This window comes from Psammomys obesus, unplaced genomic scaffold (genome assembly GCF_907164565.1).
Source record: "Psammomys obesus unplaced genomic scaffold, mPsaObe1.curated_primary_1811, whole genome shotgun sequence".
NCBI classification, from domain to species: Eukaryota; Metazoa; Chordata; class Mammalia; order Rodentia; family Muridae; genus Psammomys; species Psammomys obesus.
Window position 1 is genome coordinate 2776377 of NW_026590701.1, and position 27737 is coordinate 2804113.

At 37.9% G+C, this 27737-nt stretch overlaps 1 protein-coding gene across 4 annotated transcripts in view; it reads left to right on the forward strand.

Moving 5' to 3' along the window:
* Hectd1 (HECT domain E3 ubiquitin protein ligase 1) overlaps positions 1-27737 on the forward strand; it is a 90473-nt gene that overhangs the window by 41824 nt on the left and 20912 nt on the right. The window contains exons 16-27 of one of the 4 annotated variants that reach the window (XM_055608528.1): positions 2683-2817; positions 4682-4828; positions 6143-6237; positions 8026-8131; positions 13161-13295; positions 14205-14344; positions 14698-15021; positions 16856-17022; positions 17112-17288; positions 20672-21508; positions 22092-22313; positions 27118-27245. In XM_055608528.1, coding sequence (XP_055464503.1) covers positions 2683-2817; positions 4682-4828; positions 6143-6237; positions 8026-8131; positions 13161-13295; positions 14205-14344; positions 14698-15021; positions 16856-17022; positions 17112-17288; positions 20672-21508; positions 22092-22313; positions 27118-27245 — 2613 coding nt within the window. Of the gene's footprint in view, positions 1-2682; positions 2818-4681; positions 4829-6142; positions 6238-8025; positions 8132-13160; positions 13296-14204; positions 14345-14697; positions 15022-16855; positions 17023-17111; positions 17289-20671; positions 21509-22091; positions 22314-27117; positions 27252-27737 lie in introns of all 4 variants that reach the window. The other 3 variants (XM_055608527.1, XM_055608529.1, XM_055608530.1) reach the window with 3 other exon arrangements.

Here is a 27737-nt window from a genome sequence, read left to right on the forward strand (position 1 = left end):
AGGAAGGAAGGAAGGAAGGAAGGAAGGAAGGAAGGAAGGAAGGAAGGTTGGGAGGGAATGATAGAGGGATATTTAATTCAACTGAAGAAAGCTATTAGAATACAGCATTCATCATTCACTGAGGTTTTGTGCATTGGTGCATAGGATCTTATTTTTGTGTGTTTCTGTTAAAAGATATCTTATGTGTATTATTGATTTCAACATTTTGCCTTTCACATAGCATTGCTGTGCCTGAACAAATCTCTTAGCAAAAAGTTGGTTTGGTCTGTGCTTCATGGTCACATTGTGTTTACAGAGTAGACAGCACTTCAGTATTCTGTGTTAAACCATGAAATTAATGAAAACGACACAAATGTAAAAACATGACACTACATAGAGTGCAGTAGATGTGTGTTCAGAATAGGAGAGCTGAGATGTCACCTTATTTGAACTGAACGGAAACATGCATATCTGGCAACACTATTTTTTTAAACTTCATGAAGTTTAAACTTGATGAAGAACCAAGAAAGTAATAGAAATACTAGAATTGATTTTGAGAGTGCAAGTAAATTTCACCGAATAGGCAAATGTATAAATATGATGTTCTTAAATACTGATGAGTAAAAAGCCAGTATCTTATTTCAGGAATTTCTGGGAATACCTAGTGCCGGCTACTAGTTGTGGAAATAAATATTTTTAACCAGTTATGATTCACAATTTAGAGTATTCTGGTTCCTGCATATTTATGAACTATCCTGAGGGTAGGAGCCAAGTCCTCTCTAAGGATATGTGTTAGAGCACTTATCTTGGGAATAATACCTATCATTGTGAAAACCAGAAAACAATTCTTTTGTATTTCATGTGTACTGTGTGCAGCTAATTTCCTACATACTAGGGATGGAACCCCTCGTGGCCTTGTGCAAGCAAATGCTGTATCACTGAGCTGTGTCCCCAGCCTTCTACATGATGACTTCAATAATTTGTGGTGTCACATTATTAGTTAAAGGTTTTTAGGTTTTCGAACTTCTAGTTTTAAGAACAGAATGCTTGGCTTGTATGGTATATTATCCATCAACCACATTAGATTCACAACTGACTGACATTTGATAATGAAGGTCATAAGTCAGCGAGAACATTGACTCAATGCTACATTTTATTCTCGTACCTCAGACAGGAGTGTTGCCTCACTCTGTCCCTTTCCCTATATTTTTCTCTTTGCTGATGATCAGACCTGTAGTTTTGTGCTGGCTAGGCAAGCAGTCTACCACTGAGCTGCATCCTAGCTCCTGGTTGGTTTATTTATTTCTTTCCTAAATATTTTTCTTTTTTGCTTTTTTGAGACAAGACCTTCCCCTGTACCACAGGTTAAACATTGGGCAGTTCTTGTGCTTCAGCCTCCTGATTGCTGGGATTACAGGCATCGGCAACAATTTCTTGATTTGAAATTGACAAGTTAGTAACCGGTTGGCACATAATAGCAGTATGTTTCAAAATATTTATTTTAGACAATAGTAATTTAGACCTTGCTATGTTTTAATGTAAAAAGCCATACCAAAATAGAATGGAAGGTATTAGTAAGTACTTTTAAGGAAGGATTTAAGCCTGGCATCTTGGTGCACAGCTTTAATCCCAACACTCCTCAGGCAGAGGCAGCTGGATCTTTGAGTTTGAGGTCAGCCTGGTCTACAGAGCTGGATCCAGGATAGCCAGGGCTACACAGAGAAACCCTGTCTTTTAAAAAAAAAAAAAAAAATTGGTGTGTGTGTGTGTGTGTGTGTGTGTGTGTGTGTGTGTGTGTGTTGTGCGCACCATTTGTGTTTGGATGCTCATAGAGGCCAGAAGAGGGCACAATATCCCATGAAGCTATCTGCTGTGAATGCTGGGTACCAAACGCAGATCCTCTGCGAGAGCAGTATGTCCTCTTAGTCTCTAAGCCGTCTTTTCAGCCCCTTAAGTCCTTGAAGGGTATTTTGTTTTCTTTTGCATTAGAGTTATAATTGAAATCAAATTAATGAAACTAAATTTGCATTAGTTAATGTACAAATAAATATTTGTTTCATTACAGTAATTTACATGTGTAAAAATGTTTAACATTGTAACATTTGTGATTATCGTCATGTACTAACATTTATCAGACCTTAGGTTGTTCTCGCAGCACTTTGATTTTAACTTTAATGATACTCAACTTATCATTCCTTCTCATGGTAAAATCTGTAAATTTGTGTCATGTGTATGATATATGAGTAATATTTAAAAACCTGTTACATCCCAGAGTGTTAAAAGCATAAGCTTGGTTGTTAGAATTACATGTTTGACTTTCCCTTTTTTGGAGGGGTGGTCTTTTTTATTGGTTAACCATGAGTAAGTTACTTTTATTTTTAAAAGAAAGGACATTGTTGGACATCTTAGAGTTGTTTTAGTAAACATTTAAAATTTGTTAGAGTAGCTTTTTAGCAGCTAGAACATGTTATTGAGAATAATAGTGTGGAAATTGATATGGGACTAAATTTACTCTTTTGTCATTTGTTTATGGTGGTGGAGATTGATTTGACTGTTAGTCAGACTGCGGAGCTTCACCGCAGCCTCAGTCTTAATGTCCTAATTGTTTGGGAGTGAGTGCCTAGAAGAGTGAGGGGGAGAATGAGCCGAAGAGGAGTGACGTTAATTGTAGGGAAATTATATTGTCTTCACTTATTTTGATAGGTACGAACTATGGCTCGAGATTTGTATGATGACCACTTTAAAGCTGTTGAAAGCATGCCTCGTGGAGTAGTTGTAACACTCAGAAATATAGCAACTCAGCTGGAGTCATCTTGGGAACTTCATACAAATAGACAAGTATGTCAAGCTCTTTTGTTTTAATAATTTAAAAAAATGTGTTTGTGTGTCTTGCCTACATGTATATGTATGCACCACAGTGGGCAGAGCCATTAATCAGAACCCCTGGGTCTGTAGCCTGGGTCTGGCTGCAGATGGTTGTGAGCCGTCATAGGGGTACTGAGAGCTAAACTTGGGTTTTCTGCAAGAGCAGTACTGAGCCTCTCCAGCCGCTGCTTTTTTTTATTTTTTATTTTTTACTTTTATTTTTATTTCTCTCTCTCTCTTTCTTTCTCTATCTGTCTATCTATGGTTTTTCAGAAAGGGTTTCTCTGTGTAGCTTAGGCTCTTCTGGACTCACCCTGTAGACCAGGCTGGCCTCTGCCTCCAAGTGCTGGGATTACAGGTGTGCACCATCATGCTCCGCTCGCTTTTTTTTTTTTTTAAGGCTAGGTCTTGTATGTAGCCCTCGGCTAGCCAGGCTAGCTCCAAAGTTTGGGAGGTCCTCTGGCCATGGGCTGAAGTGTTGAGGTGACTGGAATGCACTACCACACCTGACTTTCTCTTTTTCCGTTTTGAGATCATCTACTTCTGCGGCTCATGTTGGTCCTGAACTCACAATATTCTAAACTCAGCCTCCCAGATGCTTGGGTTTATAGGTTTGTATAGTTGGTCTCAACCTCTTTATTTGGAGAATGAACAATGAGTTTTAGTTGTCCTATTCTTACTCTCAGTCCTCGTCCTGAAACTTTTTATGTTCTGGGTAGCGAGTAAGACTCAGGATGTTGTAGCCCACAAACCAGCTTTGTTCGTACACCTAGTTGAGTGTGGTTTCATGAAGCAAGAGCAATTTTTTTTTGTTTACATTTTAAAAGACATTTTTACGTGCATACATGCAGCAAAGGTCAGAAGTGGCCCTAGGAGCCCTGTAACTGGAGTCACGGATGGTTGTGGTTCACCTCCTACATCCCGGGAGTGAACCCAGGGCTTCTGCCAGAGCAACAGTGCTCCTAACCCCACACATCTCTCTAAACCCCAACTTTGATGTTTTAAACAGAGAGAAACTTTCGTAATACCTGATAATGATAGGAAGATCAAATTTCACTGTCCATGAACTGCTTTTATCGCACATAGCCATGCTTATTCATTGTCACATCTTCTGTGACTGCTTTGCAGTATTTGCAATAAGCATGTCTCAACAGAAATGCAGTAGTGTAGAAGGGCTGAGCAGAAATCTGTGAGTTAATGAAACCTAAAATGTTAGAGCTGGAGAGAACTCAGTGGTTAATAGTATATGTTGCTTTTGTGGGAGACCCGGGTGTAGTGCCTAGCGCACAAGTTTGGCGGTTTACACCTACCTGTAACTACAGCTCTGTGGGGTCTTTGTGTCCTGGGCCTCTACAGGCCCCAGCACACATGTACACCCTCACCTCCCATGCAATTAAAATATTTTTAAAAACTCTAAAATATTTATAGTGTTTTTAAAAGTTATTATATATATATATAATATATATGTATATATATATATGTGTATATATATATATATATAATGCTCCTCCTCTATATGAATGCTCCATCTGCATGTACACCTGCGAGCCAGAAGAGGGCATCAGATCTGATTACTGATGGTTGTGAACCACATTGTGGTTGCTGGGAATTGAACTCAGGGCCTCTGGAAGAGCAACCAGTGCTTTTAACTGCTGAGCCATCTCTCCAGCCCCTGTAAAAGGTTTTTTACAAATATTTCTGGCCTATTACAGATAATTTGCGTTAGTAATATGAGCTTTTAATCTAGTGTAATACTAACCAGTTTTCATGGCGATTGGTGTTACATATTATTTTCTTTGGCTCTGTGTTGTTTTTACATTGTTTTCTTTTCTTCCAGTGTATCGAAGGTGAAAACACTTGGCGAGATTTAATGAAGACAGCCTTAGAAAACCTAATAGTACTTCTGAAGGATGATAACACAATTTCCCCATATGAAATGTGTAGTAGTGGTTTAGTCCAAGCACTTCTTACTGTTTTAAACAATGTAAGTTTATTTAGTACTAAAAATCAAAAACATAGTAAAGTTTCAGAAGGAGTTTGTCATATGCTTTTGGTAGATTGATTTTAAGTATTGTTATTCAAGAAATATTTTAAAACTAAGTAAATGTTAAATGCTAATATTTCTAATTCCTTTGCCTTTACACTAAACTGATTGAATGAAATATTTGTGCCTATTTGATTTTAAGTACTTCAGTTTTATTTTAGCTAAGGTTTCTTTGCAAAAACACTTTAGCCGAAGAGCTAGTTTCTAGTTTCCTCAGAGGTTCTGTAAAATATAGTCTTAAATACCTAAATTATATTCATGAAGTTATGCTATGTAACAGTGTTAGAAAGTGTAATGTGACCAATTATTAATAATCATATATTTCTCTTACACTTGATCTACTGTGAATCCTGCTTTATAAAAACATCTTTCCCATTTCAGTGAAGACCTCTCTTCTTTCAGCTCTACTTGCCATTTAAATTCCTTTTTTAACTTGAAACTTTAAAGTGTTATTTTTTATTTTATGTATGAGTGTTTGCCTACATGTATGAGCACCACATGCATGCATGGCCCATGCAGGCCAGAACAGGGCATTGGAGTGCCGGGAATTGAACTCGGGTCCTTTGGAAGAGCGGCAGTGCTTTGACTGCTGAGTTCTCTCTCCAGCCCCTTAGCCTACATTTCTTTTGTTTTGTTTGTTTGTTTGTTTGTTTGTTTTTGTGTTTTTTCGAGACACTCTCTTTGTAGCCTTGGCTGTGGATCTCTGTAGACCAGGCTGGCCTTGAACTTGGAGATCACCCTGGTCTGCCTCCGTGTATTGGGATTAATGCTGTGCGCTGCTGCCGTCAGGCTCTCACTTTAATTTCTAGATCTTGTATTTGGTGATAAAGTTCAAATTTTCTTAGTCTTTGCTTTCAGTGAGCCTCATTCATACATTTTACCATTTCTATTTCTATTTACTGAAATTATAGTAATTGATAATATATCATTTATTAATATGTATGATGTCATGTTTTTTTTTTCCTCCCTTAAACTCAGTGGAAATGGAAATTATTGATTCTCAGACAGTCTGAAATCACTGGGCCTACTTTAGGAAACACTGATATATTTGACATCAGTGAAGAGAAACACCTGCCTGTCAGTCAATGCCTACTGAGCTCAATAAAGTTTTCTTTATTGAAAGCCTGACCGAGTAATAAATTTATTGAAATTGTACTGATAATTTTAAAATACTCATGTCTTTACAAGCTTCTGATAAATTGCAATAAAATATATGTGTGCTTTTATTTTACCTACTCTTTTGTTTTTCTTTAGAGCATAGATTTGGATATGAAGCAAGATTGTAGTCAGCTGGTAGAAAGAATAAACGTCTTCAAAACAGCCTTTAGTGAAAGTGAAGATGATGAAAGGTAAACTCTGGAGACTGAGAATATTTGCCAGCATGTTTAGCATATGCAAAGCTTTGGGCTTAGTACCTAACATCAAAACAAAAATAAGCCACAAATTTCTTTTACTTCAAAAACTTGTGTTTGTATACTTGTTACACTTCCTTTAAATAAGTCTGTGTTTATACACATGGAGGGAATTATTTTTTCAGTGAAGGTAGTTTGAAGAATATAAATGAAAAATTTGAAATATTATTTTGCTGTAGTAGAAGAAAGTAAAACATGTTTGCCGGGAGCTCGGCTGATCACTTAAAGTATATGCCTGCTTGAGATGCATAATTTTTGAGGGCAGCCTGGACTACATAGTAACCATCTGTTTCGTAATTATAAAGAGCTGGATGTGATGTCGGACACACCTGAAGTCCTGTTAATCACGAGATGGCAGCAGGAAGATTGTGAGTTCAAGACCAACCTGAGTTAAATAAAGAATTCCCGCCATCTATTCTTTTTTATAGAAAGGAGAGAAAGAAAATTTGAGCATTGGCTAAATGTTTGCTATTAAGTGGTAATTATTAATTCTTTAGCTGTGACAGGGGTACTTTATCCCTGTCTGTAAGGAAATACAGTTAAAATACCTCCTGAAGAAATGGCATTAAAAAAAATACAATGAAATGAGGTCTGGGTGTATAAAAAAGTAGGTCATCCATTAGTAGCAACGATTTAAGCTGGGTTTTAGGTTGATGATGGTACATTGCATCACTTTTCCTGTTTTAAATGTGGTCGAATCTCTTCTACAATAAGTGACGTTTCACTGAGTGTACATTATATCTATTTGGTAACAATTAATTAAAATATTTGTATAATAAGCCAGACATAGTGGCAACATGTGTAATCCTTGCACTCAGGAGACAGAAGCAGGAGGGTTGGGTAGTCATGGTTTACCAGGACTACAGAGCAAGTTCCAGAAAACCCTTGTCACCGTACGTGCTCAAATTAAAAAAAAGAAGAGAAGAAAATATAACAGATATTATATCTATCTCTAAATATCAAAATATACATAGGCTTTGTATATAATTACAAATTTTATTTGAAAATTGAAATATTTCTTTAAGTTTTACTTTTTTATTTTTAATTGTGTCTGTCTGTCTGTCTGTTTAAGCGTAGGAACCCTAAAAGGCCAGAAAAGGGCATCAGATCTGCTAGAACTAATAATTACTTTTGGTTGTGACCTTCCTGGTGTGGGTGCTAGGAACCAAACTCAGATCCTCTGTAAGTGTAGCAAGTACTCTTAGCTAATTAGTCAGTTCTCTAGCCCAAATATTTCTTTCTTTATTTTATTTTTAAAATTATTTTTTTGTATTTTATATACATTGCTGTTTGCCTGTATGTATGTCTGTGTGAGGGTGTCAGATGTTGGAGTTACAGACAGTTGTGAGTTGCCATGTTGGTGTTGGGACTTGAACCCGGGTCCCCTGAAGGAACAGTTACTGCTTTTTACTGTTGGGCCGGTTCTCCAGCCCCCAAATATTTCATTCTTAAATGAAGGAAAGTTGAGTTGTGAGTGTCTCTGACCACTCAGAAGTTGCTAAGTTCAGCCGCTGGAACACAAGTGGCTGAAGGAGAGAGCCAGCTCCTGCAGGGTGTTGATGGCCCCTTTGTGGGTCACACAGACAAAGGAACCTAAGAGCAGGAGTTGTTAGTACACCCTATCTCTGCACCCCTGAAGAAAGCAGTTATTTGAAGTTGATGATGGAGACTTCTGATGAGTATTTGCATGCGGTTACATACAAACTCTTCCTTTTGTCTTTGCAGTAGACCAGCAGTTGCATTAATTCGAAAGTTAATAGCTGTACTAGAATCAATTGAACGACTGCCTCTCCATTTGTATGATACACCAGGATCCACATATAACCTCCAGGTAACTGGGGCACAGCTGTTACACCAAGGGCATGTAGGAACAGTGGTACTCTGCTTTTATTTAGAAAACAGAAAACAATACTTCCTTTCATAATGTGTTAAGAAAGATTTCAGCTTCGTCTTTTAGGTTCTAGTTAAGTGCCATTTGGTTTTTTAAAGAAAGGTTTATTTATGTGTATGAATGTTTTGCCTTCATTTAAGTGTACCGCATGGGTGCAGCACCAGAGGAGGCCAGAAGACAGCGTTGAAATCCCTGAACTGGAGTTGTAATGGTTGTGAGCTGCTATGTGGTGCTGGGAACTGGACCTGGGTCCTCTGGAAAAGCAGCAAATGCTTTTAACTGTTGAACCTTCTCTCTAGTCCATTTATTTGATTGTTTTGCCAGGCTGGTGGCACATGCCTGTAATCCCAGCACACGGAGCCAGAGGGAGGATGATTGCTACAATTTCAAGGCCAGGCTGCTCTACAAAGCGAGTCCAGGATAGCTAAGGCTACACAGAGGAACCTTGTCTCGAAAAAACCAAACCAAACCAAAAATATTCTAAAATTATAGTTTGAATCTGGTTTTATCAGTTGGACTGCTATAAAAAAAAAAAAGAAAAAAAGAAAAGGGGAGATACTTGACACTCAACAGTGTTATATACAAGTTAATATTTGTATATAACAGCACCAGCAGATTTGCTGTCTGACAATGTGTGCGCATCCTAAAGAGAATGAATAGCTCCACAAAAACACTAGGTTGTGGTTTTGTGTTTTTGTTTGTTTTGTTTCTTACTGTGGCTGTCCTGGAACTCAGAGATCACTTGCGTTTGCCTCTCTAGTACTGTGGGTTACAGGCGTGAGTCACCATGTTCACCCTCCTTTCCAATTTCTAGTCTAACTTCTGAGGGCTGTACCCAGTTGACTAATCACCTTCCAGTGTTCTGTTCACACAGATATTCAGACTGTAGTTTGTATCAGGTCTCATCGTTGCATATCTGTGTCGAGATATAGAAAAAAAGAAAAGGTATTTTAAATGTGAAGGTTTTTGTTTTTAATTTGAGACTGGGTCTCATGTTGTCTATGATGTCTTCAAACTTAATATTTAGTTGAGAATGACCTTGACCTTCCCCAGCCCCATGTGTTCAGATTTTTTCTTTGTTTTTGTTTTCTCTGTATAGCCCTGCTTACACAGATATCATAGCTAATACGCATGTATATATTATAGCTGTATATTTATAGATACATTTTATATAGTTATAAAGCCTACTGAGAGTAGTCAGGTTTACCTGCGTACATGTGGCTAGAAAGCTGTCCACTGTAGTGTGGGCAGACTACCAGCAGCCCTGTCTCTGAGGAAAAACTGACATCTCCCACTCTATTGACAGTCCATAGTTTCCCAACCAGGAATGGAGCCTTGTGACGCCGACCCTCTCCATGCGGGAGTATTGACTAGTTTGATCCTGTACAGGTGTTCTAAAGGCAGCCACAGTCGTTGACAGTTTATGAGTACAACTGCCTGTCACGTCCAGAAGGGTCTTTTACTACTTCTTCCTGACCCCTGGCTGTTCCAGACTTCTGCCCTCTGTTCCTCAGTGTTTACCGGCTGGAAATGACACTAGATGTCTCATTTGGGACTTTGATCATTTGTGTTTCTTTGTATTAGCCTCTGTCCACTGCAAAAATAAGTTTCTTTGATGAAGGGTGAGAGCTGGGTGGAGTCCGGAGTGCTAGCCTTTGAACTCTTGATCCTCTTGTCTTTATTTTCAAATGCTTGGATTATAGATTTGTCACCATCTCGGTTTTCTCCACTTTCTGTGTCATTGGTTAGAGACCTTAAAAGCCTTTGCTATTCTTATTAATCACATGGTTTTATGGCCTGGTTCTTCTTCTCCTTAAAAAAAGAGAATTATAGTTAGAGATATAATTTATCTCAGTCATTCATTCCATTCTTTTTGCTAATAGCTTAAGATCTGGATATGACAAAACAAACAAAACATGTTTTAAATGCTGATATATAGCCATGATCTATATCACGTACTCTTCATTACTTTAGTACTTTCTAGAAGGTCCTACTTTAATAATAAGTTGTACTTTTTAAAAACTTAATCTATATGAAATAGTTACAGTATATGGAATAGTTTCTTTTAAATTTAATGTCTAATAATCAGCTAATGATTTACTTTGCCAAGGCAGTGCCTAATCAAAGCCAGTGAAGTTTATGTAAAAAATTCTTTTTTTATTTTCTTCTTTTTGTAAAAATTCGCCTGTTAAGTAGCGAGATCCTATTTCAAATCACAAAACAACACATGCAAAACAGAAATTAAAACAACCAACCAAAAAAACAAATAAAACTTACCTAAGTTCCTAAAGCCACTAGACTACAGCACCACAGAGCTTGTCCATTCAGGGAGGAGGGCTACTTTGTGTTTCGGTTATATCATTTATAGTTGTTTTTACACTTTATCCTTGCTGAGTGAATTGGAGGACAGTCTCAGACCAGAAATTCACTTCCTCAAATTACAGGAGTGCTAATGTCTTTAGCAGTTTTCATTTTATGTGTATAATATTATGTCTGCATCTATGTGTACCATGTGCATGCTTGAGGCCTGCAGAAGCCAAAGGAGGGTGTTGGATCCCCTGAAACTGGAACTAAAGACATGGTTGTAAGCTGCCATGTGAGTTCTGGAAAACAAATCCTAGTTTTCTGGAAGAGCAGTAAGTGCTCTTAATGGCTGGGCCATCTCTCCAGCCTCCCAGTGTCTATTATTTTGTACTTATTCAGTATTTTTGTTTGTTGGTTTGTTTGATTTTGAGACAGGGTTTCACACACCCCTGACTAGCTGTGAGCTCCTTATGTTGGGGACCTTACATTCTTGATCTTCATTCAACCTCCTAAGTACTGGGACGACAGTTTTAAGCTACTGTGCTTGGTCTTTGTGGTGTTGGGATTGAACCCAGGACAGCTACTCTGCTGGCTGGACTACATCCCCAGCCCTGTGCACTTTCTCATTTCAGAAATTTGTATAAAACCCAAAGGAGCAAGGTCAGAAATGTGTCAGATGCGTAAGGAAATATTTAGCAGTGTTTCTGTAGGAAATAAGATTATGTAGAAATAAAGCTTGCTGAAATTGGTTACATAGTAAAAACAGATGAAAAATTATCTTACGTTTTAAAGTTTATTAGAGACCAGTATCTTAGTTTCATTTCAGTTACGGTGATAAAATATCCTGATCAAAAGCAACTTGGTGAGAAAGGGGTTAATTGACTACAATTCCAGATTACAGTCACAATTGTGACTGAGGTCACTGAAGCAGGAGCTTGAGACAACTGGTCATGTCACATCACAGAGAGAAACAAATGCACGCATACTGCCTGGTTGCTCTTTCAGATAGCTTTCTTTACTCTTGAATGGTGCTGCCCACACCTGGGCTGCATTTTCTTACATCACTTAAGAAATCCCTTATAAGCATGACTAACGGCCAGACTGACCTAGACTTCTAAATGATACTGCAGTTGGTTGCCAGTTACTGCTGGACTGTCCTGACCTGCCAGCAGCCAAAATAATGACACGGAGACTTTTTATTAAAATGAATGCTTGGCCTTAGCTTTGCTTTGTTCCCAACTAGCTCAGACAACTTAAAATAACCTATTTGTGCTAATCTGTGTTCTGCCCTTTGGCTCCCTGTCCTCAGTACAGGCACCTATTTTTTCCTTCTGCATCTGGTTGGTTCTTTCCCAGAGTTTTCTCTCTCTGCACGGAAGTGCCTCCTGTCCTCTCCTGCTTTGCCATAGACCATTCAGCTCTTTCTTAAACCAGTCAGAAGACGATAGAGAACATACTTACAAAACACTTGACAAAAGCCACAATACCAAACTCCATGCTGTAGTGAGTTGTCTGCAGATACAGAAATCAGCATTGGAATCATACAAAGACAGCCTTTACACAGTGCACAGGAGGCTCTCCCAACACAACAGAGGCTCTCCTCTCAGATAATTTTATGTCTGGCAAGCTGACGTTTAAATTTAACTTTTTGGGCTGGAGAGATGGTTCAGCAGATAAAGGCCCTTGCCACCAAGCCTGCGGACCTGAGTTCGATCCTAGGACCCACATATGAAGGAGAGAATTGGTTCCCAGGTTGTCTCCTCACTGCCGATGGCCGACCTCCAGCTAAATAAATAAAATGTAATAAGTCCATTTTAAAAGAAAACAAAAACCTGACTTTTACAGCCATGACTGCTTGGTGCCAAGCTTGATGATCTGAGTTTGATTCCTAGAGCCCACGTGGTGAAGAGAGATGCTTGTTCCTACTACCATTTGTGCAAGTGTGCAGTTATACACACAAATAAGTAGACAGGTAGATAGATGTCCAAGTTCATGAAGATTTGTTAGCCTAAGGTCATATGTGCTGTGACTTCCAAGGAAAGAGTTGATTAGCCACGTAAAGAAACTTATCTGTAATTTACAATTTATGAGCTATATATTTCTGTGAAAGTATTTCACTTATTTGTTTATTTTTGGGGTAGATTCTGTTACATAGCTTTAGCTATCTTGGAACTCAGTATGTAGACCAGGCTGGCCTCAAACACACAATGACTCAACCTGCTTCTGCTTCTCAAGTGCTGGGATTAATGGCACGTGCCACCACGCCAGGCTTTGTCTGGGAAAATACTTTATAATTTTACTTAAAGTATTTATTATATTGGAAGTTTGGAAAGTCTAGCAAGTTAACTTATTTCCTTACAATCACTGCCGGTAAGGAAACCTATTTACAAGCCAGGAAAAAATATTTATTGATCTATTTCCTTGTGCTAGTTTTTACTTTTTATATTTTTGAGGCCAAGTTTTATAGGTCACCCAGGCTGCCCTCAAACTCATGGCAATCCTCCTGCCTTAGTCTCCCAACTCACATATTGCAGATAGGCCACTACACCTGGTTTTATCCTCCCATTATGGCTATACTTTATAATAATCTCAGTTGTTTCTATATCATTCTTACAATTCCAAGAAAGGAGGTAATTTTTGAAGAATATTGGTCATTTTTGTGTAGATACTTACAAGAAGATTACGCTTTCGTTTGGAACGTGCACCTGGTGAAACTGCATTGATAGATCGGACTGGCAGAATGCTGAAGATGGAGCCCTTAGCTACAGTTGAATCTCTGGAACAGTATCTGTTGAAAATGGTGAGCTCTGTCTGGCAGGAGCTTCTTGAAGTAAAAGGTTGCTTTCACCCTATGCAGTAAAGTCAGGGAAATAAACATCCAGAGTTAGTGGTAATATAGTTGTGCCTAGTAATTCTAGTTTTAGAAACAGTCTTACCAATACCTTCAACATAAATGTGTTTATTAAATTCATCTAATATTGACATAGAAGTCAAAAATTTTAGTACATTCAGTAAGGTTTTATCTACATGGAAGAATAGGCAATCTCCTTTCAATCAAGAAAAGGTTCATTAGTATGAATTTTTTTGAGGCAGTCTATTGTAGCCCCGGTTGTCTTTGATCTTGGTAAGCATGCTGGTGAGCTGATCCTCCTGCTTCACCTCCTACCTCCTGGGGTTACAGAAGTGGACCACCATTTCATCTTAAAATTTTGGATTGAAAAACTAATACAATTACAGACATGAGTCACTGCACCTAACTTTGTATTTTTAATAGGAAGTAATTATGACAATTACTTTTTAATTTGAATATTATATACCTTCAAAGGTATTTGAAGACCAGTGATAATAGAAAATGTTTTTGTATACTATAATGATGTCATTTTATAATCAAGGCCCTTTTCTATTAAAATATGTGAAAAATACTGTGCTCATTACTGTACTTGAGCGGTGGTGTTTCCTAGCACATGGGTGTGGTTTTCCAGCAGTGCAAAAAACAAGAAGGCAATCTGTGTTACTGCTAGTGGAGCTTTTTGGTTATGGGATGTCTTATTTTTTTGTATAGTGTTTATGTGTTTAACTCTTGGCTAGGCGATTATTTTTTAAATATTTATTATAACACAATGGACTTTGAAAAGGTTGAAAGGGTGGCTTAATGTTCTTTAAAATAGAGTTATCAAGGTGAAAGTCTTCTGTATTTACTTTGATTTAGGTAGCAAAGCAGTGGTATGATTTTGACCGATCCTCATTTGTTTTTGTTCGAAAATTAAGAGAAGGCCAAAATTTTATATTTCGGCACCAGCATGATTTTGATGAAAATGGAATCATTTACTGGATTGGGACAAATGCAAAGTAAGTTATTTCATTTAAGCTAAAGTGGCAGTTTGTAGCTGGGGAAAAAAACATTTTAGGCAGTAAAGTTATTAGATACTCACTGAACATCTTTCTACTAAAGGAGCTTTATCTTACTTGTTAAATTTAAGATTATACTCCAGGTTGGCCTTCAAGCTTGCTGTGTAGCCTAGGGTGACCTAAAAGTCTGACCCTCCTGTTCTACTTTCCAGCTGCTTGATTATGGAGTGCACCACCATTCTCAGTTGGAAATTTGGAATTTAGCGCTAATATAAACAAATGTAAATTGCCTTATTGATGTCTTCTTGTTTTGTTTTTTTTTTTTTTTAATTTAAAATTTTATTTTTGTGCAGAACTGCATATGAATGGGTAAACCCTGCAGCTTATGGACTTGTAGTGGTGACGTCATCAGAAGGAAGAAATCTGCCCTATGGCCGCTTGGAAGACATACTGAGTCGAGATAATTCAGCTTTAAATTGTCACAGCAATGATGATAAGAATGCCTGGTTTGCCATAGATCTGGGTGTCTGGGTAATACCGTCAGCATACACACTTCGTCATGCTCGTGGCTACGGAAGGTCTGCACTGAGAAACTGGGTTTTCCAGGTATCCAAAGATGGACAGAACTGGACTTCTTTGTATACCCATGTTGATGACTGCAGTCTCAATGAACCAGGGTTAGTTGAGGAGTCTTCACAAATTGGGGAACTCAGTATAAAGAGCCTTGTTTATTTTCATGATTGTGGACTGTAGTGCTCTATTTTTTGAAATACTGAAACAAGATCTTTCTTGATATGTAGTTTAGACATTGAAAGCTTGAAATAGGGCTGGAGAGATGGCTAAGAAGAAGTTAGGAACACTGGCTGCTCTTCCAAAACCCAGAGTTCAACTCCCAGCCACCACATGGTGGCTCACAACCATCTATAATGACATCTCATAGTGTATAAACAAATAAATCTAAAAAAGTTTGAAATATTGGCTCTTATGGAAAGTATCAAAAAGATGACAGTGCGGGCCAGTCAGGTGGCTGTTGGGTCCAGGCATTTGTTGCCTGATAGCTTGAGTTTGAGCCTCAGAATCTACATGGTGGAGAGAGCGCCCACTCCTACAAGTTGTTCTCTAACAGATGTATGTACTAGCACATGTGCTCCCGCACAGATGCGTGCATGCGCACACACTAAAGTGGGGCTGGACAAGTGGCTCACAGGTTGAGGGCACTGGTCTTGTGAGAACCTGGGGTTTGGTTCCCAGCCTCCACATGGCAGCTTGTAGGTGTTTAGCTTTAGTCTGGGGGATCTGACACCCTCCTCTGGCCTCTGAGGGTACTTCATGCTCATAGTGCATAGACATGCAGGCAAAACACACTTAACATATATTTTAAAATGAAAATAGAAATTAAAAAATTATTTTTTATAAAGTTCAGTTACATTTTGATTAAAAGGATGAGTATATTTGTGTAAACACTTACTAGAGTTCTATAGCACACAAATGGAAGTAAAGTTATAAAGGTGCTCCCTGTAGTCATGTAATCATCCAGTTATGTTGTATATATATATTTCAACATATTAGTAGTGGTTATTGCTTATGGTGTTTTTCTTATTTTTTAATTTTTTGTAAGAAGTGTTCTTCTTATCTTTATGGTTTCTTAATTTTTTTTCCTTCTGTGAGTATGAGTTTGGATTAGTATGTGTGGTACAGAGCACAGGACTTTGTGCTGGGCTGAGCTGGGTTACACCCTCAGGCCAGATTATGTATTTTTTCACAATTAGACTCAGAAAAAGCGATTTCTTCTCAACTCATTTCTGCATCTGATATAGTATGAAAGGAATGGTATTATCATTAGGATTAGTTGGCAAAGTTTTTGAGTTTTAAAGTTAAAATTTTTAGTATATTTAAAATGGCAAGGATTTATAAAAAAATTTACTTTAAAAGTACTATTCATTTTAAATATCCTTTTGCATTAATCAAATCATTTGGCATTGTAAATTAGGTATTTTTAAATTTTCATATTTAATGTTTTTAACCATTTTTGTAATCAGTTTTGTTTTGTTTTTTGAGGCAGGGTCTCACTGTGGATGGCCTGGAGTTCACTGTGTAGACCAGGCTAGCCTTAAACTTACAGCCATTCACTTGCATCTTTATTTCCTGGGTACTGAGATTAAAGACATGCAATATCATGCCTGCCCTTTCAATCAAATTTTAAGTGATGTTTAAGGATATGTATAGGTTTGGTTTGGTTTTTCAAGACAGGATTTCTCTATGTAGCCTTCACTATCCTTTATAGGTCTCACTTTATAGATCAGCTGGCCTCGAACTCACAGAGATCCTCCTGAGTACTGGGATTACGGCATGTCACCATGCCTGGCTCATATTCTTTCTTTCTTTCTTTTTTTTTCCTAAAGTTTGTTACTGTGTAAGAAAACCTCACTTCCATTATCTTTTTTCATGTTATTTTTATTTTCTTTTTAAAATTATGTATTTTAAAATACTTTTTGTCTAATGCATTTACAGGTCAACTGCAACTTGGCCACTTGACCCAGCAAAGGATGAAAAGCAAGGATGGCGACATGTGAGGATTAAACAGATGGGGAAGAATGCGAGTGGACAGACACACTACCTCTCACTGTCTGGATTTGAACTTTACGGCACTGTAAATGGAGTATGTGAAGACCAGCTAGGTAGTGAAAGGACATGAGACATTTTTAGCTTTCTACAAGTGTTTCTTAAGAGTGACTTGGTTTCTGTTTCCTCACTTCTCCTCTCATAGGGAAGGCAGCTAAAGAAGCAGAAGCTAATCTTAGAAGGCAGAGGCGCCTTGTGCGCTCGCAAGTCCTGAAGTACATGGTTCCAGGAGCACGTGTGATCAGAGGTCTCGACTGGAAGTGGAGAGATCAGGACGGCAGCCCGCAGGGGGAAGGCACCGTCACAGGAGAGCTGCACAATGGTGAGTAGGTGCTTCGCACTCCTGGTGTTGATGCCACGTGCCTTTCTTTCGTCTCTGGATAAATTGTAAATTGTGTAAATACACCAGAGCTTTGTAGAGGAACTGATAACGACTTCACATTGAAATCAAAAGGCTGGGCATAGTGCATCTGTCTTTTCTCTTAGCACTTGGAGGTAGAGAAGGTAGATCTCTGAATATGAGACCAGCTGAATAGTTCCAGGCCAACCAGACCTTCATGGTTGACACCTTTCCTAAAAATTAACAACTCACTTACATTGAATGAATGAATGATTTAAAATAAATTTCAATATTTTTGACTGGAATCTATTTGCTAATATTATACAGTGATTATTAAACTAATATAAACAATATTATCAAGATACTTGTTTTTCTTTGTTCCTTATTGGTCTCACGTTATCATTAAATCCCAATTTTAATTTTGTCTGCTTTTTCTTGGTAGTTTTAGGATTTAGGCAGTGCCTTTAAAAACATGTAGAAGAAAAGGATTAGTGTTCAAACTTATTTTTCAGTCGAGCAAGGAATAAGGAATAGTTCCCTGATTGCTTGCTAGATCATTACAGCAGTGCTCAGTCTACCAGCCTCTGGAGGGAGGTTAACCTGCCCTCTTTAGGTAGGACTCCTTGGATAGAGCAAGTAAGTTCATTTTAACCTTTGTGCTGTACATTTTAGCAAAAGTCCTTACCCACAGAATGAACTACTGTTATCTCCCACAGCAGCTGTCCTGGCTTTTTTTTCTCATAATTTTAAAGGCTTACTTAGTAGTAGATGATTTGCTTAAATCATGGTAGGTTTGTTCTTATCAGTTGTACAGAGCATTAAAAAATGTAAAATGTTTATATGCCTAACTTGTTTCCTAATATTTAAAGAGCTATACTAAAAATGATGGGGTTAGGACTTTAGTTTGGTTGGCGGAGTGCTTTGCTTGCCCTGTGTGCATGAAGCCCTGGGTCTGCTCCCCAGCACTGTGGAAATCCTAGCCTGGCAGTGTTTGTGGGCTAGAGACCTATTGCTAAAAATAAAAATTGAAGGCAGGTAGACCTTAGGAGAATAGTTAACATTTAATTTTATAATGCATTTACTTTTATGTGGTTAAAAGCATTTAATTTAAATAACTTAGTAAATCACTTTGTAAATTTTATTATTTTAAAGTTTCCATTCCTTGAAAATTTCCACATTACTTAAACACGTTTCTGTAGCATTTGCAAAAGTTCCAGTTGCAAACAACTGAAAACATAAACAGATTTATGTTTAAACAGTGAGATAAAATGTATACTACAGCCAAGGGTTGAGGTAACCAGAGTATCATTCAAATAAGATAGGAAAATATTATCATTTTTAGGTGTCTTATACTTGCTAATGAGCTCATATTCTCTCTTATAAATTGAAGCATGTATCTTACGAAGAGGATGGTAGCTAGTGACGTGCGATACAATTTGTTTTTTTTTTTCTTGGTGGAGTCAACTGAAACTACCACATAAAAAAATTAGAATTTTAATTTTAGAACTTAGAACTCAAGAAAGACTCATGTTTCTGATCCTCCAAATGTTGCAATTCAGCTTTGGTTTCAAACGTCAGAGTTTTTAGGTTTCAAATACATTTCTCATAATAGGTAATCTTTGCTAACTCTTTTTTTAAAATCAATGATTAGAGCGTAGGAATTTGTATATTATATTTAGGTATGATATATGTTTACATTTTAAACATTTTTTCAAACATGGTATAAACGATGTACACTTTTCAGTGTATCTCCACATTGTGTTTATTGGTCAGACCCATTGCTCTTGTCAAACGTGTGTGTTGGTACAACTACCCATTTATTCACTTACTCTACAAAATTGTAAAGATGCTTTGTTGAATATCATCTGTTCAGTGGTCAAGGGAAAATAGGATTTACCTGCCTTCTGGGTAAAACAAATTTATATTTAAAAGTATGATTAGGTCATTTGTTGACATGTGGGTATCAGTTAATGCAATACTAATACTGGGATATATTTTTGAACTTTTCCTTTTCTTATGCTTTTTTTCTGTAACAGAAGAGATAGTTAAATGTTGGTTCTTCAAAAGTTGCTTCAACATACAAATACAAATTGAAATAATAGCTAAGCTTATCTAGATTTGAGGCGGTTGGTTTCCTTTCAGATAACTCATGAGCATATAATCTGCAGGCCTCAGTGCTCCTGAGCCTCATCATAATCATGAGTTTAGCGTATGTGGTTGGGTGGCATCTGTGTCAGTGCTCAGGTATGCTAGGATTTACTTACTCTGGGTAGTTAACTTCTTGCTGAAGTAAGACTGAAATTTCCATTAGCTTCATTCCTAATCACTTATTTTATTATCCTTTAAAAAAAAAAAGGATTATTATCCTTTTTAAAAAAAACTATGTAAGTTAATATAGGTCAGCTTTTGGTTTGTTACTAGCTTTACTATGTAAATTCTAAAAGACCTCAATCTGCCTTTAAGATGTTTTTATGCTTTTTCAAATCTAGTAAACTTAACCATAAGAAAATCAAGGAGCCACTAAGCTTTAAGAACACAGCTCAAATGCTAGAACCTAAGATTTCTATAAAAGTGACATAGGAATGTTATTTTTTTAGGGTTTATTCCAACCTTAAAAATTAATGGTTAGTGCTTCTTTCTTGAAAGAACATTTGATGACCACGTAGTCCTATCTAACAGTTCAAAAATGTTCACTTGTTGAAATTTCAGGGTTTTCTTTTTTCTTGTACATTTAAAAAGTTGTTCCTGTAGTTGGGAAATATAGCTCAGGGGTACATGCCGGTATGTGTCAAGCCTTAGATTCCATCCTCAGCACCATTTTTTAAAAAGTTTTTTTTTTTTTTTTTTTTTTTTTTAAGCAGAATAGATGTAATATTACTTTTACAGTGTTTTTGAATATCACCAGTTGGCAGTGGTGGTACATGCCTTTAATCCTAGGACTTGGGAGGCAGAGACAGGTGGATCTCTGAGTTCAAGGCCAGCCTGGTCTATAGAGCTAGTTCCAGGACAGCCAGAGCTACACATGGAGAAACCTAGTCTTGAAAAAAAAAGATTTGACCAGTCTTGTGCTGTCGAGAAATGAATGTAAAGGAAGAGCTTTCGAGGTCTCCCAGAACCTTGTATACAGCGTATACTTTTTCCTTAATACTGTTTTGTGAGGATGTTCAGATAGACTAATAACAATATCAAATAATATTTTTACTAATTTGAGGTCAGAACTTACCTTTTAGTTGGCAGGCCTTAATTGGTTAGAAATTCAGAGAAGTACAGCACTGATGAAAAGCTGATCCCATATTGTGGAGCTACTGTCTGACACGCTCCTCTCTGCTTTCTGCTGGGTCTCACAAACTCCTGTCCCTTTCCAGGCTGGATTGATGTCACCTGGGATGCTGGTGGCTCAAACTCTTACCGTATGGGCGCAGAAGGAAAATTTGACCTCAAGCTTGCACCAGGGTACGACCCTGATACAGTGGCATCACCCAAACCTGTTTCATCCACTGTTTCAGGCACAACGCAGTCATGGAGCAGCTTGGTGAAAAACAACTGTCCAGACAAGACGTCTGCTGCTGCAGGCTCCTCAAGTAGAAAAGGAAGCAGCAGTTCTGTGTGTAGCGTGGCCAGTAGCAGCGACATCAGCTTGGGTTCGACCAAAACGGAGCGGAGATCAGAAATTGTAATGGAACACAGTATAGTTTCAGGAGCTGATGTCCATGAACCAATTGTTGTTCTTTCATCTGCTGAAAACGTCCCTCAAACAGAAGTAGGGTCATCTTCCAGTGCAAGCACCAGCACCCTAACAGCGGAAACGGGAAGTGAAAATGCTGAAAGGAAGTTAGGCCCTGATAGTTGTGTTCGAGCTCCTGGGGAGTCTAGCGCAATTTCCATGGGAATTGTTAGTGTTAGCTCTCCTGATGTTAGTTCAGTATCTGAATTAACTAATACGGAGGCAGCTTCACAACGACCCCTTAGCTCTTCAGCAAGCAATAGACTGTCAGTGAGCTCTTTGTTGGCTGCTGGGGCCCCTATGAGCTCTAGTGCAAGTGTACCTAACCTGTCCTCAAGAGAAACATCTAGCTTGGAGAGCTTCGTAAGGAGAGTGGCAAACATAGCACGGACTAATGCCACCAACAACATGAACCTCAGCCGGAGCAGCAGCGACAACAACACTAACACTTTGGGGAGAAATGTGATGAGCACAGCAAGTAAGTGAGATTTTCGTTCTGGGACCTGTGCTTCCACGCTGCAGAGCCTCGTGCTCAGTTGTCTGGCTGCAGCCTTTCTGAGTTCACCGTGTCAGGCAGACTGCATCCGACGCAGCACCTTGGAGCTGGGGGTTATGAAGCCCAGTTCTAAGGAATCACACTAGCTTGTATTATAATAAATGGCTAAACACAACTAGATGACAAAGTGGACAGCTATTAGATGCTGAATAGTAAAGCTGTGTATACCCTGGCACGGCCTTCACTTCACTCCTATTTTCATCTTAGCTTCTGGAAGCTATTTAGTTCTAATTTTAAGTTATTAATGGGTCAAAGTAATTCCCATAAAAATTACAGTAAAAATATTTCTATTGTTTCTTTCCCTTCTTCTAAAAGCTAGGCTTAAAACAGTTAGGTTTTTAAAAGCATAATTTTTATTTGGTTTTCAGTTGGTTTCCCAAAGTTGTTGCTTTTCAGTGTTTTCATTATTAATGTGTTCCATGGACTTTATAAATATGTATCTTGATTTTTCTAAGGCTCTTACAGTCCTGTGTATTCAGATGACTTGCTTAATTTTTATTTCCAGCTTCTCCTCTTATGGGTGCTCAGAGTTTCCCTAATTTGACCACCCCTGGTACTACATCGACAGTGACAATGTCAACGTCCAGTGTTACTAGCAGCAGCAATGTAGCCACGGCGACAACAGTTTTATCAGTGGGTCAATCATTAAGTAATACTTTAACCACCAGCCTCACCTCAACCTCCAGTGAGAGTGACACAGGTCAGGAAGCAGAATATTCCTTATATGGTAAGTTACAGTGTGAAGTTTAGTATATACACATATATGCCTTCGTATATACAGATATATTACAGTTGCATTGCACTTCATCTGTCGAGTTTTTGCTGGGGAATGGAGTTGGAGGTAAGGTGTTGCTTTGTAGCCTTGGCTGGTCTAGACCTTGTTATGTAGACCCAGCTGGCTTTGAACTCAGGGATCCACTTGTCTCTATCTCATGAGTGCTAGGATTGAAGGTATGTGCCGCCCTGCCCATCCTCAGATATTCTTAACCTTTTATAAAAATATATCTTCATAGAAAATGGAAAAAGTTATGGTGTGGAGTAGTATTAAAAATTATCTGATTATAGGGGCTAGAGAAATAGCCCAGGGGTTAAGAGCGTTTGTTGGTCTTGCCGAGGGCCCAGGTTCTGTTCCCAGCACCCCTAGCGGCTCACAGCCATCCATAGCTCCAATGCCAAAGGAGCCAACATCTCTTCTGACCTCCAAGCCTACTGCACGCATGTGGTACACAGACATACACGTAGGCAAAAAAAATGTGCACGTAATGATTTTTTTTTTAATTGAAATATTTTTATCATAAAGTAGATGTCTGATAGTATTCTTGTGTTATCTTCTTTTGCCGCTTGTCAATAATGAAGCCTTAAAAACCGTTGTAACAAAGTATTTGATACCTCTCAGTAAAAGTAGAAGTGTGGCAGAACAGTAGTTTTTGTAGTGATACTTCTTATATACAGTTATAGGATCTTTTGGAAATAATTGCATAACTGAATTTTGTTGGTTTGAGACGTGTTCAAATTCATTAAAGTTTGCTTAGAAAGATTTGAAGTTTTACTGTAGGCAGAGACAAAACTTTGATTCTCTTAGTGTTTTTAAGGGGATTGGAGAGATGCTTAGCAGCTAATAGCACTTGTTGCTGTTGCGAAGGCCTTTGCAGTTCCCATACACAGCTCACCACCACCTGGAACTCCAGTGGAATGGATGGATGCCCTCTGCTGGTACTAGGTGTGCATGTGGCATCTATGCAAGCAAAACACTAAGAGACATTTAAAAAATCTTGAAAAAAAAAATAGCTTTTTTAGCATATTAGGAAAAAATTTAATAGAAAATTTAGTCAGAAAACCCTGTCTTGAAAAACAAAACAAATAAATAAACAAAAGGAAAATGTAGAGTCCCTACCTTCCAAACCTGTTCAGGTACATGTCTACTATATATGTTAGTTGTTGGTTTTTTGTTTGTTTGTTTGTTTGTTTGTTTTTAAAAGGGAATTATATCTTTTCGGGTAGTTTTTTACTCAGTACATTTGAAAATATATCCCATTGCTGGAAGTGTTTCTACATTATTTGGAATTACTGCCAAATATTCCACTGTGGGAGCACTATGATACTTATATACTTTGTAGGGTTGTTATGACTATTTCCTTCCCATAAACATATGAATATAAAACTTAGGACTGTGTTGCTGTGAATTTCTTTCAGTTAAATTCTTTAAAATTAATTACTTCCAAGCTGGGCAGTAGTGGCGCTCACCTTTAATTCAAGCATTGGGGAGCCAGAGGCAAGTAGATCTCAGAGTTTGAGGCCAGCCTAGTCTACAGAGTGAATTCCAAGGCTGCCAGGACTGCACAGAAACCTTTTCACAAAGAAACAAAAAACAAAAACAAAACAAAAAAGTAGTTACTTCTCAAAACAGTTGTCTTCCTGTCAAGATGAACTGAAATACTATTTGCTTGATTGTGCTACTTATTTTTCCCCTTTGGCATTACTAGAAATTGAGCCCAGGCCTCACAGGCTTGGTGAGAGCTCCATCCTTGAACTGTAGCTTCAGCCCTTTGTTTTATTAAAAAAAATACAATTTTTTGATTATTTCAAAGATAAGAGCTTATATAAAGATATGTTTTAAGTATTTTTAATGTATATTTCTTTTAGTGGGTTTTTTTCCCTAGTCATATTTCTCAATTTCTCTGTTCTGTCTCTCAAATGTGCAAAATTTGGTGATTATCACATCAAAGTCTTCATGGAGGCTGTCTGTCCCTTCTTAGTCGTTTGTTAGTGCAGAACTTTTAGCCTTGATGTATGTGCACACGTCATGTGCATGCACATGAGGAGCATGGATACTCATGGAGTCCAGAGCAGGGGAGCGGACCCTGGAGTCACAGTTAGAGGTGTATGATTTGCCTAGCACAGTTTCAGGGGACTGAACTAATGTTCTTTGCAAGAGCAAGAGCCCTTAATTGTTGAATCATCTCTCCAGGTCTTCATACTTTAGTTCTTGATCATGTTAACCTTAAAAAGGCTGTGGTAGGCCAGTGTGAAAGGGAGTAAAATGTTAGGGCTGTTGGCTGTCTTACAGTGTTAGATGATGAAATTACTCTTCTCTCTACCTAACACAAAAGCTAGTGTGAAGGATGAGAGTAACATCAGTCTTTATAATGCTTTTATTAGGTGTAAAGTTAATGCAGTGTAAACTTTCTATTTTGGGAGACATAGTTTGGTTCTGTGGCATATTCAGAATTTGAAATTCGGAGCTTTTCTTGTTTCTTTCTGTGCTTAGGTAGAATTTCACTGTGTATTTCAAGCTGGCTTTGCATATTTGACCTTCCTGCCTGCAGAATCCCAAGAGCTAAGGTTATTGGTGTATACCACCAACGCCTCTCAGAGTTTTAATTGTTCTTGTATACTAATAAGCAGAGGAATCTGAGGAAAATGACCTACGTGAATTATAACATATCAGAACATTTCAATATATGAAATTAAAAGTGTGTTCCTTAACATCTGAACCAAAGGTATAATGGGTTTATTTGTATACATTCATATTATATTCATGAGAGCTGCTCTGAATTGCAGGGTAGCCCCTCACATATGCGAAGAGTATTAAACTTAAGATACTATTGATTGGGGGCTAGAGACATGCCTCAGAGGTTAAGAGCACTGGCTGTTTTTCCAAAGGTCCTAAGTTCAATTCCCAGCAACCACATGGTGGCTTATAACCATCTATAATGAGATCTGGTGCCCTCTTCTGGCATGCAGGCATACATGCAGACAGAATATTGTATATTTAATAAATAAATCTTTAAACAAAAAGATAATATTGATTATATTATCATTAAACTTAAGATACTATTAAATTATAAAACACACCATGTTTTTAAATGTCACTGAATGCTAAAATTATTGCCAGTCATGCTGGAATTTGTCAGTGATTATTGGACACAATGATTTCATAATAATATTTATATTAAAAAGTGTTTACTTTAGAGATTGATTGGGTAGAATAGCATCATTCTTTTCCCAAGTTTTGATTAAAAGATTTGGTTCAAAGGTCTGTAGATGCAAGTTGCTAACTAATTATAATCTGATGTTCTTTAGGCATATGTATTATGTATTCTCACCGTTGTTTAGTTCTAGTATTAAGAGTATTCGAGGGGCATAGGAGAAGAAAGGGGAGGAAGGGTGGGATTGGGAAGGGATGGGGAGGGGTGACAGCTGGGATACAAAGCTAATAAACTGTAATTAATATAAAAAAGTTAGTATTCTCCTTTTACAGTTACTAAAAACTTCTTGTTTAGTCTCACTATTTTGCTGTTTGTTTTTAGTTCTCATAAAGAACAGCTTGTTAGTGTCTTTATGTTGGACAATATAAATTTGACACGTACTTTCAAAAATTATTCTTTATTATCCTTTTTGTATGTATATATAATGTACATGTCAGAGGACAACTTCCAGGAGACAATTTTCCCTTCTCCTGTGGGTTCTGGGAATTGAACTCAGGTTGTCAGGCCTGTATGGCAAGCACTTTTGACCTACTTCTTGCTGGTCAACCTTGCTTTGGTTGTTTTTAAAGAGAATCCTACTGTATAGTTCAAGCTGGCTTTGAACTCATAATTCTGCTTCAGCGTACTGAGTGCTTGTATTACAGGTGTGTGCCGTCACTCTAGCATGACCTAGTCTTCATTGGGGAAGATATCCTAAGAAAGAGGAAGATACAGGGCATTCAAGATTACTGAACTTGCTTACGAATTAAATTATATGGACAATGTGAAAGAAACTGTACTTATTCCATACAAATACATGCTATTCTTGTGTTTCTGTGTTTGTGTGTTTTGTTTTTGTTTTGAGACATGGTTTCTCTGTGTAGCCCTGGCTGTCCAGGCTGACTCCTAAGTGCTGGGACTAAAAGCATATGCCACCATGCCTGGCCCATATTATTCTTAAGTAGTCATTGTCATGAAATAACTTGCCATGTCTAAGCTTAATTCTTTTTTGATTGGTTTAAAATCTGTTTGTCTTCGTAAGGTCTTTTATAGAAGCTCATACTTGTAAGTTTGTTTATTTATTAAATCCTCTGTCTTCTGTAGGCTTCTAAGACACTTGGACATTCTAGCTTTGTTTTCAATGATATATATGTGACGTAACAGTTTGTGGCCTATAGTATACCTCAGTATACTTGGGGGTGAACTAAGTGGCTCTGGTGGGTTCTTTTTACCATACTGTACTTCTCGTGATATTCAGTGAATGAAGGTGGGATTCCTTTGTTTTGTTGTAAACATCATCCGTGTGGTTGCCCTTTCATAGATTTTTGTTGACTGAAGTATACTTTGTGATCATCCATTTGTTTTTCTGCCATCCTTGGGATTAGTCTCAGTTGTTAATTATCTTATATGCATTGTTAAAATATATAGGTGGCATCAGTAATTGACATTTATGCTTGAGCCTTTTGAATCTTACCTTTGGTTTGTACAACCCCAGATGCAAGGACACCTTCCTGTTGTTTATTAATTGTATTGACAATAAGGTTGTTGGCTTTTCCTTCCTAGATTTTCTCGATAGCTGTCGTGCCAGTACTCTCTTAGCTGAGCTAGATGATGACGAGGATTTGCCTGAGCCTGATGAGGAAGATGATGAGAATGAAGATGACAATCAGGAGGATCAAGAATACGAGGAGGTTATGGTAGAGAGACTCTCCCACTCCCTTCACTAATACAGGAGGTTGAAAGCCAGCCATGGTGGTACTCCCTTGTAATCCCAGCACTTGGGAAGAGAGGCAGGAAGATTAGAAATTCAAGGTCATTCTCAGCACTTGGGGAATTGCAGCTAGTCTGTGCTGAGTAAAAATTTGTCTCAAAAATAAAGTAGATGGGATAAAATATTATCAAGTGCCAAAAAATTTTCCTTAATGGAATGAAGAACTTTAAAAAATGCTTTTTAGTTTGTATCATTTAGGTGTCGTATGCATGGGGTCCTCAAGATTCCACAGGGGGTAAAGATGCTTGCCACTAAGCCTGATAGCTTGAGTTCAGTAACCCTGGGGCTCCCATAGTGATAGGAAAGACTGGATTGTCGCAAGTTGTCCTCTGATCTCCATTTGTACACCAGGGCACAAATGTACTCACACACACACACACACACACACACACACACACACACACACACACAC